Source organism: Crocodylus siamensis, chromosome 2 (genome assembly GCF_052110815.1).
Source record: "Crocodylus siamensis isolate JL-2025a chromosome 2, ASM5211081v1, whole genome shotgun sequence".
NCBI classification, from domain to species: domain Eukaryota; kingdom Metazoa; phylum Chordata; order Crocodylia; family Crocodylidae; genus Crocodylus; species Crocodylus siamensis.
The window spans coordinates 174,265,970-174,280,664 of NC_143396.1; the positions used below are offsets into that span (position 1 = coordinate 174,265,970).

The 14,695-nt window shown below is 42.6% G+C and overlaps 1 protein-coding gene across 3 annotated transcripts in view; it reads right to left on the reverse strand.

The window, feature by feature from the left end:
- LRP5 (LDL receptor related protein 5) overlaps positions 1-14,695 on the reverse strand; it is a 264,354-nt gene that overhangs the window by 34,947 nt on the left and 214,712 nt on the right. For all 3 annotated transcript variants that reach the window (XM_090032363.1, XM_090032361.1, XM_090032362.1), the window contains exons 12-15: positions 8,876-9,199; positions 7,668-7,870; positions 4,126-4,337; positions 2,606-2,796 (exon numbers count right to left, since the gene is read on the reverse strand). In XM_090032363.1, the coding sequence (XP_089888489.1) occupies positions 2,606-2,796; positions 4,126-4,337; positions 7,668-7,870; positions 8,876-9,199 (930 nt within the window). The remainder of the gene's footprint in view (positions 1-2,605; positions 2,797-4,125; positions 4,338-7,667; positions 7,871-8,875; positions 9,200-14,695) is intronic.

Consider the following 14,695-nt stretch of genomic DNA (forward strand, 5'->3'; position numbering starts at 1 on the left):
ATACAGTATGCAAACACAAATAGTGACAAAAGTTTTTTTGTAATAAAGTTAAAATATGTTATAGTGTGTGTCTGACTTTTAGTGTATGGTTTGGTTTTTTTCTGATTCCAAGATGGCAACCTTCCTCTCCCAAAAAGAGTACTTCTAGGGGCAAAGGGAGGGACTTCCAGTGGCAAAGGTCAGGAGTTAAGGGTGGAACTTCAGGTCCCAAGATGGCAACCAGGGACCGGGGCACCTGTCAAGGAGTGGGGCTACCCTTGTGACCCTCAACCAAAATTCATTAAGCGGCCCTCCAGCTGAAACAATTGCCCACCCCTGATCTATATCTATATATGACAGCTAGTCCCCTCTTCCTCTTATGCAAGTGCAGTTGTCAACACTCTTAAGTTGTCCTTTTGTAGATACTATGACAGGCATTCACTACCCTCCTTTCTGGTGCAGCCTGATACAGCTACAGCTACACCCCCAACTTCCTTCATGTTTCCTCAGTAAATCTTCTGCCCTCACTACTCATTACACTATCAGTTTACTTCCCAATATTTATGTTCTGCTCCATAACCTTTGCATGGCTTCCACTGATGCCTGTCCCCCCTGCCCTTCCCTTCATCTTTGCATTTTAATTAGGGGTACACCGATAAAGATTTTCTTGGCTGATACTGATAGCCAATTATTAACCAGCCATACAGTTGATTTCCAGGAATGCAGCCTAACAGCTTGGACAGCAGAGTCTTGTCAGATGTAAGTCTGTGGGGGGGGGAGGGAATGGGCAGGGAGGAGGGAAGGGGTGTGGGGGGACAGATAGAGGCCCCCACAGTGAGGAAGGGAGTGCAGCAGAGGCAGGGGCAGGTGCTGCCCAGCAAGGGTGGGGGCTGGCTGGGCTCCGAGTGGACGGGGGCAGGGTGGGTAGTGATGGTGCTGGGAGGGGTGGCAATGGAATCAACTATAGCCATCCCAAAAATCCCCATAGCTATCCCTCCCAGCACCACCACTGCCCACCCTGCCCCTGCCCACTCAGAGCCCAGCCCCAACCCCAGCCCCAGCCCCAGCCTAGCTCCCTCCCACCCCCACCTTGGGAAAGAGGCTGGGGCAGCCCCTGGCTCCAAGCCCACAGTGAGCAGCCAGCCCTTGCCCTGCACACAAGCCCAAGGATCACATACCCCCCCAGGCCTCCCCCTGGGGTTCATGTAACAGCAGGAAGCTGCCCCCCCTCCTTGCACTGCCCAGATGACCTGACCCCCACTCTGTTCTACTCCTGGCTCCAAGGTCACATTCGCTATCCTGGCTGGGCAGTGCCTGCCTCTGCCCCACTCCCTCCCTCAGCATGGGAGCCTCAATTTGCCCACCTGAGGTTGCTTCACCACCACAGACTTATCAGCAAGACGCTGCTCTCCATGCTGCCAGGCTGCATTCCTGGCCAAGTGCATGCTGCAGCTGTGTGCGCGCATATGGCATTTATCAGTAACATTATCAGCTATACCAGCCAAAAAAAGCCAACTGCTGATAATGTTAATTTTCCTTTTATTGGTGCCAATCCGATATGTGACTGATATATTGGTGCACCTCTAATTTTAATCCCAAACCAGCACTACTTAACTAAACATCCTCTCCTGATTTCTGGTCTCTCTTCCAAATGCATTTCTGTATTCTGCATCTTTCCAAGGTTCCAAACGGCCTTACAATCTGTATATGAATCTTACCCCAAGATTTTCTTCCCAATTATGGGGTGCTCTGTTGCACAACTGCTCCCTTTCTCCCTACCTTCCATCCTTCTTCTGGGCTCTGTGTCACCTTCTCTCTGAACCGTGCCTTGGATTCCTGTTCCAATTGATAGTTTGGCCTCTGGCTCCCTATGATAGTTTGGCCTCTAGCTCCCTAGAGATCACTCTTCCACAGGCTGCTTTCCCTGATGTATGGAGGGATCAGGAGTGAATGATACTGAAGTGTGCCAGAAAACAAAGATGTTAGTCCCAGCTCTGCCAGCGACTTGAGTGACACTGAGCAGGTAATTTAACCTCCTTATTGCTTGCTTTCTCCACCAATAAAACAGGGGTCCATAATATTTATTCACCTTTGTAACATGCTTTGTGAGCAACAGATCTATAGAAGCCAAGTATTATTATTATTATAAATATAAATTTGCATGACTGTCAGTAGGAAGGTGGGGGGAAGAAAACTGCCAGGGCTTGCCTTAACTGTCACTGGCAGGCTTAATCACAATTCTAGACAAATCTGAAATAAAAAAATAGGATATGCTTTGCGGGCTTCAAGTCTGGCAATTCCCCTTTAAAAGTTACCTCTACTGCAATCACCTACCTTATATATTCCCCTGCCCTAGCTTGTGTATGGTTTTTAAAACTCAGCTTTAGCTACAGAGATTCAGAAAAAATGGAACACTCATGTATGGTATTTTCATCCTGTAAGAGGCTTACATTCTCTGATCACTTGGGCACTGCCAAGGAGAAGGTCTGCAATCAATCATTTCAGCAGCTGCCTCTGCAACACAGGCATGACTGGAGCTAACAGAAACCCTTGTTGAGCTTATTAGAGAATAAATCTATGTGCGACCTATACCTTTCTCAAAGGGCTTAGATGGCATACCACATACCTGACAAATCGCAGCTTTCGATACGTTTGAGATCTGCATCCACCCAGAACAGTTTCCCAAGCTTGTTGTCAATTACTAGTGCGACAGGTCGGATCAGCCCAGTAGTAAAGAGCACTTCCCTCTCTGTGCCATCCAGGGCTGCACGCTCGATCTTTGGGGCTCGTTCTTGCATGTTAGTGAAGTACATGTACCTGATTATGAACAGATAAGCCAATCACTTAACCAACAGTTTTGGCAGGTGGAGGTTAATCATGTATCACAACAAAGGGCCTTGTCCAGCACACCTCCTCCCTAGGCTTAGCTTCCAGCAGTGAACCCTCAAAATCCTGCCTTCTCCCTGAGGCTCTTTCCCTGTCAGCAAATGAAAAAATCCCACTTAAATTAATGAGAATGAAGGTCACAAAACACAAGACAATACTCTAAGAATGGCACCTCTCTGAGAAATCTGGTGAAGGAGGGGTCACTATGGACTTCAGCTCTCAGAATATTTAATATTCCTCCACATCATTTCTGGTTTTATACTGAAAGGTAGATTCATTTAAACATGCCTGAAAGATTGCCTGGAAAGCTTGGGACTAGTGAGGAAGGGTGTTTTTGGAATCAACCTGGAAACTCATTTCACCATTTTAATTGCAAAAGCAGACAGAAAGAATTTGCCTTTATAAACATGAATCAGGTCCTAGTCAGTCTATCCCAATATGACTTGAATCCCTCTTTCCCTGCAGTGGTCTCTAAGATGAGTTAAATATATCAAGCACTGTACACTATCCTACATACTCTAACTGAACAGTAAACTAAAAAACCTGCAATTGTTCCAGACAGATTTTCTTGGAACTTCTGTGTCTGCATGATTATGGAATATTGTCAGTCAACATCTGTCAAACATATGGTTCTCAAGCTACTTTTCTAGTGGTCAGGGAACTAGGCATCTAACTTATTAAAGAGAGCAGTAAAAGGGCTCACTCTTACTTGTAAACCCAAAGTTAATGCAACTATGTACTAGAGATGTGGTATCCTGAATATAACCAAAACTATGACATAGCAAAACAACTCCTTGTATTTCATCTGCCATGGAAAAAAAATCACTCCAGCATGTGCTACCTGCTTTAATTCATTTCAAGGTTTTTAAAAACGCAATTGCAAAATAAACTTCAGGCAAAACTAGCCTAAAGTACACAAAAAGGAAAACCAGCTGTTCTTATCCAATTGCCTTAGAAGCTGCTGTGATGTTATCACAATGGAGACCTGACCCATTTCTGCAAACTATTTTCTGGATGACTAAACATCACAGGCTACATCCTTAGCTGGCATAAACTCAGTACGACTCTATTAACATTGATGGAGATGTGTCCTTCAGAGGAGCTGAGAATCTGGCCCAAGGCAATCAAATGCATGTATGTGCGCACCATGCATGCATGCACGCACACACACACACACACACACACACAGATATTGTACAATGTGGATACATAAAAAAACCCCTGTGCCCCATTTGTCCAAATCACAGAAAGGAGTCTTACCCTCGCTCTGCATTAACTACTATGGCTCTTGGCTTGTCATGATCTCCTCGTAACACCATTCCAATTGCCTCACCATTCAGCCTGTGGACATTGACTGAATTTGTGGCCTCACAGGTCCAGTATAAGGTGTGGCTATAAATATCGATGCTCAGGTCATGTGGTTGCTTCTCTGGATTCTGGCTTTGGTTTGGAGTGCTCATAACAGTGAAGGGCTACAAGATAAAGAAGACATGGTTTGTGGAAATGCTTAATTTCTGTTGGAGGGAGAACAGGGAGGATGGGTGGAACTTGCATCCTTATATATAAAGAAATATCCAAAATGATCAGCAAAGACCAAGTGCAAGCTAGGGGCAAAATGTAGCAAATAAAGATTTGAGCTTTGAATACGGGAAAAATATGTGAATAAAATCAACATACCTGTGAAAAAAGCTCTGAAATGTAGTTGAATAAACCCTGTCACTAAAATCAATTAAAACGTGTCTGGACAAGAATATGTACAGAACACTTATTAATTAAGCACAGAATAGATTAGATGTCTTAATGACAAGATGAACCCATTTACAGGACCATCTTATAAAGTTCACTGCGTAAATCTGAAGCATCTATGTTACAGAACTGAACAGTTTTTAATTCAGCTGGCCTCTCCATGAGCTGAGCTCTTGCAGTGTTGCCCTGTCCACATGAGCAAGGCTGTAAATTATTTCCCATTTTCTGAATGGAGCTCATGGTATCTGGTGTTTTTCATAAAGCCCTAGGCTACTGCAATCCTTTGGTTATGCTAAGTTATGCTAGCTAGTTTGATAATGTAGAATGTTTCTAGCCCTCACCATTCTATGGAGAAAAGTTTGGAAACGTATCTATCCTAAAGGCCCACAAAGCTAAGAGAAACTAAAACGTATTATTTTTAAAAGCTCATGATTTTTTAAAACTTGGTATTACCAATACTGTGGTTCCATTGCAATGTTTTCTGGGTACTTATCCCAAAAGCAGAATTCTTGGAAGCCGTGTATTCTAATAAAATTTGAGAACAATCACCTCTGGTCTCAGGGGCTGCTTATAGATGTTAAAAAAAAGCAAAAAATAGCACTGTAAGCTCAGTACACTCCTGCACCAAGCCCAGTGTATACCCAGAAGAGGCATTGTGTTAGCTGGACCCGGCTCACCCAGTGTCTGTACTGATCAGACACTTTAGTGGGGCTTTTGGCACTTTGATGTAACAGCTGATTGAATCAGCTATTAGGTAAAAGCACCAAAATGCCTCACTGAAGTGCCCAAACTATGCAGACACTACAGACCTGGGTCAAACTACTGCATTATTTATTCCAGTACAGCACCTTTTTGGGGTCTTTTTTAAATGTCTATAAGCAGCCACAGTGACTGTCATAAGCATAACTGCTTCCTTGACTTACCCAGTGCAGTTTTTCAACTTCAAAACACAGCAGCATCAAAGCAAGTATGTAAGACTCAAGAAGTGAAACAGTCCAGCTTATACTCAGTCTAAGGTAGTGGTTCCCAACCTTTTTCTTCCGCACCCCACTGCTGGGAGCGGAGTGTGGCAGCAGTGGTGGCCTGGGGGTGGGGAGCTCCTGACACATGGCACCGCTCGTCTTTTCTGTGCAGTACCACCGGCATTTGAGTCATGACCCTGGGTTGGGAACCGCTGGTCTAAGCCAACATAAGTTCAAGAAAAAAACTGAATTTGCAAAAATGCACTGGATTTTGACACCCTTGATTTAATAATATGAGTTGTGCTCAGTGATGCAGGCAAGGCATTATTTGTAGGTGTAGACATTTCATCTTGTCAGGAAATATGGAAATAAATACAACAAAGCCATCCTCTTCCATACGCATGGAGAACTTTACCCAGCAATGGACAAATAATGTCCAATCTCCATACAAAGCATTAATTAGTAAAATTCATGGGAACATTAAGTAACAAAATTCAGCAAAAGCATAAGTAATGAAAATTGTAAACTGGAAAGTCCAATTTCCAGAGAAGCTACTTCTTCAAAGCCCCTAACATTCTTTAACCAATGCAACAGTAGAAACAACCCCACAGAGCAAATTAATCTCCAATGTAATTTACACCTATTGAGTACCAATAAAGGGAAACTAGGCTCCAATAATTAACACCTTGTGTAACACTTCCTCAAAACTCTTCCACATCCCCAACTAGGCAGACAAAACTCTTTGGGTAGAGGTGATATATCTTTTATTAGACCAACTAAATATCTGTAAAAAACGTTTTTCTTTGCAAGCCTTTAGGATCACTCACCCTTCATCAAGTCAAGGAGAAATTAAAGACTGTAAGAGTTCACCCAGGTAAAAAAAAAAAAAAAAGCTTTATCATGCCACAGAGAAATTAGAGATGGCAAGAGGTCTCCCAGGTAGAAAAGCCAGTTTGTAAAAAGCTGCTTTGTGAGAATGCATTTGCACATGGGTTTGCAATGTATTCTCAGAGAACAGCTTTTTACAAACTGGCTCTTCTACTGGAAGAACTCTTACCATCTCTAATTTCTCCTTGGCCTGATGAAAGGTGTGTGAGTGCAAAAGCTTGCAAAGAAAATTTTTTTTTGCAAATATTTAGTTGGTCTAATAAGAGATATCATCTCTACTCAAAGAGTTTTGTCTGTCTGTACCCTTAGACCAACACAGCTACAACCAACATCCCTGAAACATCCTAACAAGTAATTCATCCCAACCCTGTTCCCCCCTTCCCAAAGAATCCAAAGACATTAATCAAAAGGCATAACAAAGTGAAAATTTTCTTTCTTTTGTTGGAATGACACCAATTATTTTTATACATCAGCTACCTTGTATCTGGTGCTCTGAATGCATGAAAAGAAGACATAGGCAGATTAGACTCTTTGTAAATCACGTAACAGAGCTTACAGCTGGCAAAGAACTGTGCATTTAAATCTTGTCCACCTCAAATTTGTTTGCATACTATTTTTTTTCTAATGGCATCTTTAAAGAAACTGTTGAACTCCCAGAACATGGTAAGCATGGAGTGGCTGTCATTGCCTCAAAGTAGCAATGCACTTTTTCCCACTAGTGTTCAAGTAACTGGAACACAACATTTAGGGCCCTGATTTAGCAATACAATTAAGCATATGCTTAAACCCATCTTTAGTCAGCAAAGCCCTTTAAGATGAACTGGGACTTAAGTGTAATTTTGAGATGACAGAATTGTTTTTAGTCCCAGACATCTTTACATTCATGATACCACTGAAGAATTGGTATACACAGCACTGATTTAAAAAGTGTTTAACTCGGCAGTAGGTATACACAAGCGTGCTTCATTTCACTGATTATCCATCACAGTTGTAAGGTCCACAGTTTCTGATTCATACGCTATATAGCAACATGACTGTGTGCAAATTTAGACCTTGGGTCATGCAAATCATTAGATGCTTTCCACAGAGAATAAAATTAAACATGAGTAAACATATTAGCAGGAATAAGAATTAAAAACTGATGGGCACTTTGAAAACTTCAAACAAAAATACACTATTTTTTATGTATGCAACATGTAAACTTGCCTGGGTACCATCATCTTTTGCTCTCTTAATTATGTTTTGACGTCCATCCACCCAATAGATCAGTTTGTCTAAGGGATCATAATCAATAGCTTTGACATTTCTTAGCCCATGCATAGGGAGGATGATATCTGGACTCTGCTGGTCATCTGGTATCATCCGACTGATTGCAGACTTTTGGCTGAACAGTAAGAAGCTGCTGGGTGCTGAAATGAATCAAATAAGAGTGCATAAGAGGAGGAAATGCAATACATAACATCAAGAAAAATTTTAGGAGGGATAAAAAGTATTCACAATGAAAACTAATTACTCCCAATTTGTGATTTTTGCTATTAAGTCTAAAAGGTCCCGTTTTTATTCAATGCTTCATTGTTTTGGAAGGGAAAGATGATACTATCACGCCAAGATTGTATTTCCCTTAATATTAATAGAAGATTTGAATTCCACAGCAGGGAGCATACTGCTGTTAGAATAACAACCGAAATTAAGACTAACAAAGGCAAGTGCTTTCAGATATTATCCCTTTTGGTGATTAATCATTCTTTCTGTTGGTGGACAGGGGTACTCAAAAAATGTGTGTGTAAGCTTTTGTGGCAGGACCATCTAAATCTGAACGACAATTTAACAATAGTGCCTTGACCCAAGACTTTTTTCCACATGTGAAAATTAGGCCTCGCCTGGAAGGGCTCTGTGGACCACTGGAGAACTAGCAAGATCATGACATCAGATACACAATGGAAATGAAGTCTGATTAATTCAAAGGGCTTGTGACTGCTTGTCCAGATTACCTAAAAAACCCTATTTTCTTACATGCTATTTTTGTTGTGTCTATTAACACTAGTATAACTAATACACTCAGAAGAAAAAATGCCTTGAAAATTTTACTCACACCCACCCACTCATTCAATTAGAGGCTGGGAAAATTTCTATTGCACATCTGAATCACCCAAGAAACACTTCCAGCAAAACAAGAAAGACCAGACTTGACAAGGCTGTTATGTCTATGACTTAGAAAGCAAGCAAATGTTCCAGCCCTAATTCGTACATTTTAAGAAGAGCAAAAACCCATGTTTTTCTCTTCATTTCAATCACCTTTAAAACCAGTACCCTTCACATGTACAGGTGTCGATCCCTTTTTCTAATAAAAGCAATCACAAGCAGCAAAGGCCTATAAGTGCCTGTGAATATCATGAGAAACAAAAGGGACGTACAACTGCAATTCCTGCTGTTGGGGTCCAAGGTATAATGAGCAGCACAGCCACATCTGTACCCACTGGGTACGGCAAGGCACAAATGACCACAGTGTCCGTTATTTTGCACACAGTCATTTAAGCCATCCTGGCGTGATGAATGGAAGACCAATATATCCATCACAAAATCCAGGTGGCCCTGAATCAGTGTTCGGTTCTTCCCACTTGTCTTGTCAGCTCTTTCTATACTATGAAGGTTCCAGTCTGTCCAGTAGATGTAATCACTGTACTGGGTTAATCCAAATGGATGAGGCAGATCATCTGCTATTATTTCCCTTTCTTGACCTGAAAATGTAATTACATACCATTAGCAATAAATGAACATAGTAACTGAGCACAGTCGCATTCAAGTGACCATATAAAAGATTATTAATTTGGCATTAATACCTTGCTTGATTTTTTACAAAAAACATTTTATTTTTGAAAAAATTATTTGGTCAGAGTCAATATTATGGAATTCTAAGTTCCAATTAAACAATTTCTCTTTAAAGGTAATCGTAATCCATAATTATTTTTTAAATTTGGCCTCTTGTAGTCAAATTCCTTCTTCATACTGAGCAGTTTCTTACTTCAGAGGTAACCTTACTGAAAAATGACATTTTAAGAAATTCTAGGTAATATCATGCAGTAAGTACCCCCAACTGGATCCAGAGCAAGATATTTACGAATAATCTTAATCCCTGGTTGATATTTAATCCAGTTAAAAACAAACATTTAATATACAAAACACAAGCAGCATATAGTTAAGTGACAGATCTAATAACAGAATTCCTCTAGATCATTTTAGTAACCCCTTTTGCATCCCTCCTTCGCCCTCTTGCCCTGCCAAAAAAGCCAACAGAGATAGATATTCAGCATGATTAAGACATTATTAGCATGGAAAGATTCCCAAAACTCCCATATTCAACACTGTTTAATTAGCAAGGTTACTAATAGTTTTATCATCTACTGGAACAGCAGGTATCGGCTATTGCCAGAGGCCTGACATTGAACAAAATGAACCTCTGTGGCAAATCCTGCTGTAACCACTTCCTAAATGTTTCCAAGGCAGCTATGCCATTGCCTATTTACACCAAGTGGAGATGTACCCTGGGTGCCTTCATTTCTTCTAACATGCACCCACAGTCCCATAATGTACAGAATGCCCTGCCTTTTCCAGGACTTGAGTTAGCCTAGATGGGAGGAGGAAGGCGGAGCATAAAAGGGCACTTTCCAGTAACAAGAAAGCTAGGAGGATTTTATTTTCTCTAGACAAGATAGCTGCTAGTAAAAACATTTCATTTTTTACTGAAGTTACAGCCCTTTAATTTCATTAAACTTCTTCTTGTCTTCACATTGTGCAACAGGGTAGAAGGAGGAGGAAATGAAAATTGTTAGACTAGGGGTGTCAAGCTCATCTGAGCTGCAGGAGTGTGGCCCGGGGTCCCACTGACTTGACTCCTCCTCTTCCCCCTCTCCTGTTTGCATGCCTGATCCAACCCAGGCAGCACCTATCCAGGATGGTCCAGGATACCAGCCTGAGCGAGCATGTCCTGAGGATTGTCTGGCTCGGCAAAAAGGGCAGCACCAGGGGTTGGATTATAGCAGGGGAGGACAATTATTTCAGGCAGAGGCTGCTTACTGAGTTTTGGCAAGCCATTGAGGGCTGCATGACAGGCAGCCAGGGGCAGATGAATATTAATTTTCTAAATTTTTTAGGGACCCCATGGGCCAGATAGAATGGCCTGGCAGGCCACATCTGGCCTACAGGCTGCATTTTGCCCACCTCTGGACTATAGGGTGCCATTGGCCAGAGCTGGCCTATAGGGCTTATGTTTGATACCCCTGCATTAAACTGTGCTCCTAACAGCTGAGAAAAACTCAATCATGCTCTTTCCCACATTTCTGTTCAAGAATAAATAACCCTTAGTTTTGTAATTTTGCCATGTGTTAATGCGGCCCTGGGGAAAACACTTCTCAACTCTGTCTGGCGAAAGCACTTTGACTGGCTTCAGCAGAACTAATTGTGTGCATGACATAAGCAGAATTTAATTTCATGTCACCAATCATTTCGTTTCCCCTTCCCCTTTTAAACCTCTTTAGCAGGCTGGCAACTTTTGCCTGTAAGATCCCACCCTGCTAGCAGCTATTGACCCTGTGGGAAAAAGGTTAAATTCTCCTGACTCATGCAGGCATGTGGCTTGTTACCCAGGTAGACTTCAGGGCAATGGGAAATCTCTCTAGACAGAGGATCTAGGACTTGGGCTGAGCTGTTTGGAAAGAGAAAATGTAGCAACAACCATCCAACCCTCGAAAACAAGGCTCAAGTTGAGTTTCATGTTATGTCTCTGTTGATTCAACAGAACAAACCACTGAGAAGAGGGATGGCATTTCAGACTTATTTGTGGGGACTGCTTGGTCTGAGAACAGCATCTGCTTAGCCATTTCAGGCTGTTTCATTCACAGGGGCTGCTCCCTGGTCAACTGTATTTCTTTCTGCAGTCCCTACCCAGCTCTTTTTCAGCACAGGATCCTTACAGTCCCACACTACAGGTAAAGGTTTGCCACTGGATTCATCCTAGTTACAGATCCTTTACCCAGTGGGTTGGCTAAAAAAATCCAGCTGAGTTCCTGCTAATTTCTGTAGATTCTGCTAAAGAAATGGACTACCTACCTCAATGTCAGCTTCAGCAAATGGTTACCTGGTACCTCCTCCCCCCACAAAAATAAACTATTAACATTGTTGATATCAGTTTAATTTAACATGGTTGATTTAAATTTGTTTCAGTGGGAGAAGGAGCCATTGAATACTGCCTGAGACACTAAGCACAGTCCCAGCCCAACCCTGTAACAGCGGCGCATAGTTTGCAAGGCTGCTATGGCGGCAGGGCTCAGGCCCTGCCCAATACCACAGATTTCAACTGGCAATTTACTTTCCTAAATAGTCTCATGAATGACCATATCAAAAGTGATTGACAGAAAAGCTATACATACCATAGAATCCAAGCCCCGATTTCCAATCAGTAATGCATTTTCTATCTACTTCCACAGACATTAATGTAATCAGTGACATCCACTGGGAAAGCTTAGATTATAGAAGACGTTTTAAGAACCACACAGCTATTTGACAATGCTTCAGAGAAATTATTCTATTTCTTTTTAAAAGCTTTTTCAGAACGCCCATTTTCCAAAATCTCTTCCCCTCCTCAATTTTCATTTGTTTCAATACTGGCTGCCAGCAGACAACAGCAATACTTTATCCCAGCCAGGATAAAGCCTAATGTGTACATAACCTGGGATCAGCACTTAAGAGCAGAATTGGTAATCTATAGGCATGATAGTTTGCTTTGTTAATTTTCTATTTTCCTTATGGTTTCATGAGTGTATAAAGGAATACTGAGCTAAATGCAGTTGTATATGCCATATTTATCCAACCTCCAATCCAATGGAGGTTTCCCCCCATTTCACATAGGGAAACCCCCCCCCCCATCTTAGAATTGAATATGGGGTGGGGGTGTGCGTGGGGGGGGTAGCTGCTATGGCTTGGACTCCAGCCCCTACCTGGGGTCGGGGCCATAGCCACAGGTGCTGCCTGCCTTCCTTCCCCCCACACTCCGCCTTCACTTCTGCACCCCTCCACTATGCAGCCTCTCCTCCCCTGCTTGCCCCACTTCCCCCTGCTTAGCCTTGCTCCACACACACACCAGCAGGGTCCATCCCTGTTCTGGTCTGGGGCACTGAGCACAGTCCCAGCTTAGCCCTGTAGCAGCACCACACAGACCCTGTTTACTGCCCCAGGCTGGAACAAGGATGGAGCCTGTTGGAATGGAGCAAGGATAAGAGGCGGGAGAAGAAGCAGAGACCAGGGGGTAGGGGGGAACAGAGGTGGGAGGGGAGGGAGAGGGGGGAGCAGAAGTCTGGAGGGGAGGTACAAGCAGTGGGCAAGCTGTTTGACCTCCCCATACCACCAGCCCCTCAGCAGTAGTGGGAGGGATGAATTAAAGACAATTCCCAATAATTAGATTCTATACATGGAAAATTAAATTAATACATTTTTCATGTACAGAATCTAATTATTGGGGTCTGCCTTAACTTCAGGGTCATCTTAGATCTGGGTAAACACCATATCTACATGCATTGCTCGTCAGTGTCTATCTGGAATGTTACAGCTCAGCAATTTTTGTTAACAAAGAGAGATGCTGAGAAGTCATGTGCTGTTCAGTTACATAGTTTCTTGAAACAAATTTCTTCAGAATGCATCAAGGGTTTTTGCTTACTGATGGCAAATCCCACAAGTTTTATTTTTATTTTAAATAAGAACCTGTGTAATGTTAGCACAGAAAAGGCATTTAAAACTTTCTGGAAAAAAAAAAGATTGCTCTGATCACATATAAAAATGTCCAAAATAAAGCTTTCAAGGCAGATTTCCATGGAAAATTAGAAGGGTCTTGAAAATACAAAGTTACAATACCTATTCAACCAACTATAATATCACTTTAGTGATACTGATACCATTCATTTAAATGTTATATGTCACATTTACCTGAATCTAAGACCACCTTATGAATGTATGATGGCCCCTACCCCCCAAGTAAATTCTATACATGGAAATTTATAAATGTATTATATTTTTCCATTTATAGAATCTAATTACTTGGGGGGGTCACCTTCAATTTGTCCATCCCCCCACTCACTACTGCAGGGAAGCAGGCAGTGGGGGGCAGGTGGTGTGGGATGGTCAAGCAGCTTGCCCCCTGCTTATGCCTGCCCTGCCCACAGTCCCCCTTCCCCCTCCTGCCCCTCCCCCCCATCCTTTGCTCCTCACATTGCCTGTCCTTCCTTACTCTTGCTCTTTGCTGGGAGGCTCCGTCTGTTCTTGCCAGGGGCACAAAGCAAGGTCCCAGCCCAGCCCCACAGCAGCCCTATAGGATGCATGCCACTGCTATGGGCCAGGTTGGGGCTGTGCACAGTGCCTGAGTCTACAGTATGCACAGAGCCTATAGGTGCAGAGCAAGGGTAAGGTGGGAAGAGGAAGGGGCAAGCAGGAGAGCACAGGCTGTGGATGCGGGGTGAGGGAGATAGTACGGTAAAAAGCCTGCGGCAGGACAGGGTAAGAGGGGTCAGGCCGCAGCTGTAGCTACGGCCCTAACACTGGGTAGGGGCTGGAGCCCAAGTCACAGCAGCCACCTGCTCCTCACCATAAAATTCTATGAGGGGCTTCCCCACCAGAATGTAAAACAGGGAGGGGGGTAGCACCTTGTCTCAGGATCAAGTAAATACTTGGAAAAAGATACATACTGTAAGTGTTACTTGTAATATTGGTGTTCCTGAAGTGTTAATTCACATCTAACAAAGGTCTACTCAACAGAAGCAAATACAGAATTGGACATCAGCTACTCTTGGTTTCTAATTCTGACTCTGCCATCCATTTGCTTTGTGGCAGTGAGCAATCTATTTACGGGGATGGTTTAGTTGGGTTGATCTTGCCTTGAGCAGAAGACTGGGCAAGAGCAAGAGGACCATATGACCTTATGTTATTACATTATGGTAACTTCTTTAGAAAGTCTAGTTCATGTTTTTATTACATGAAATTTTTAGTCCTCAGCTTTGTTAACCATGCCAATAAAATTAACGTTTAGTCAATTTCTTTATGCTTTTAATTCTCCAAAATACCTAATAGCATAATAACATTCCAGTTGGAAATGTAAGTTTAATGGAACCCCCTCCAAAACACACTAAATATCTTGGAGAAAAAGATTCAGTGGCCTCACCTACATGTCTGCTTAACTGTGGAGCAGACTA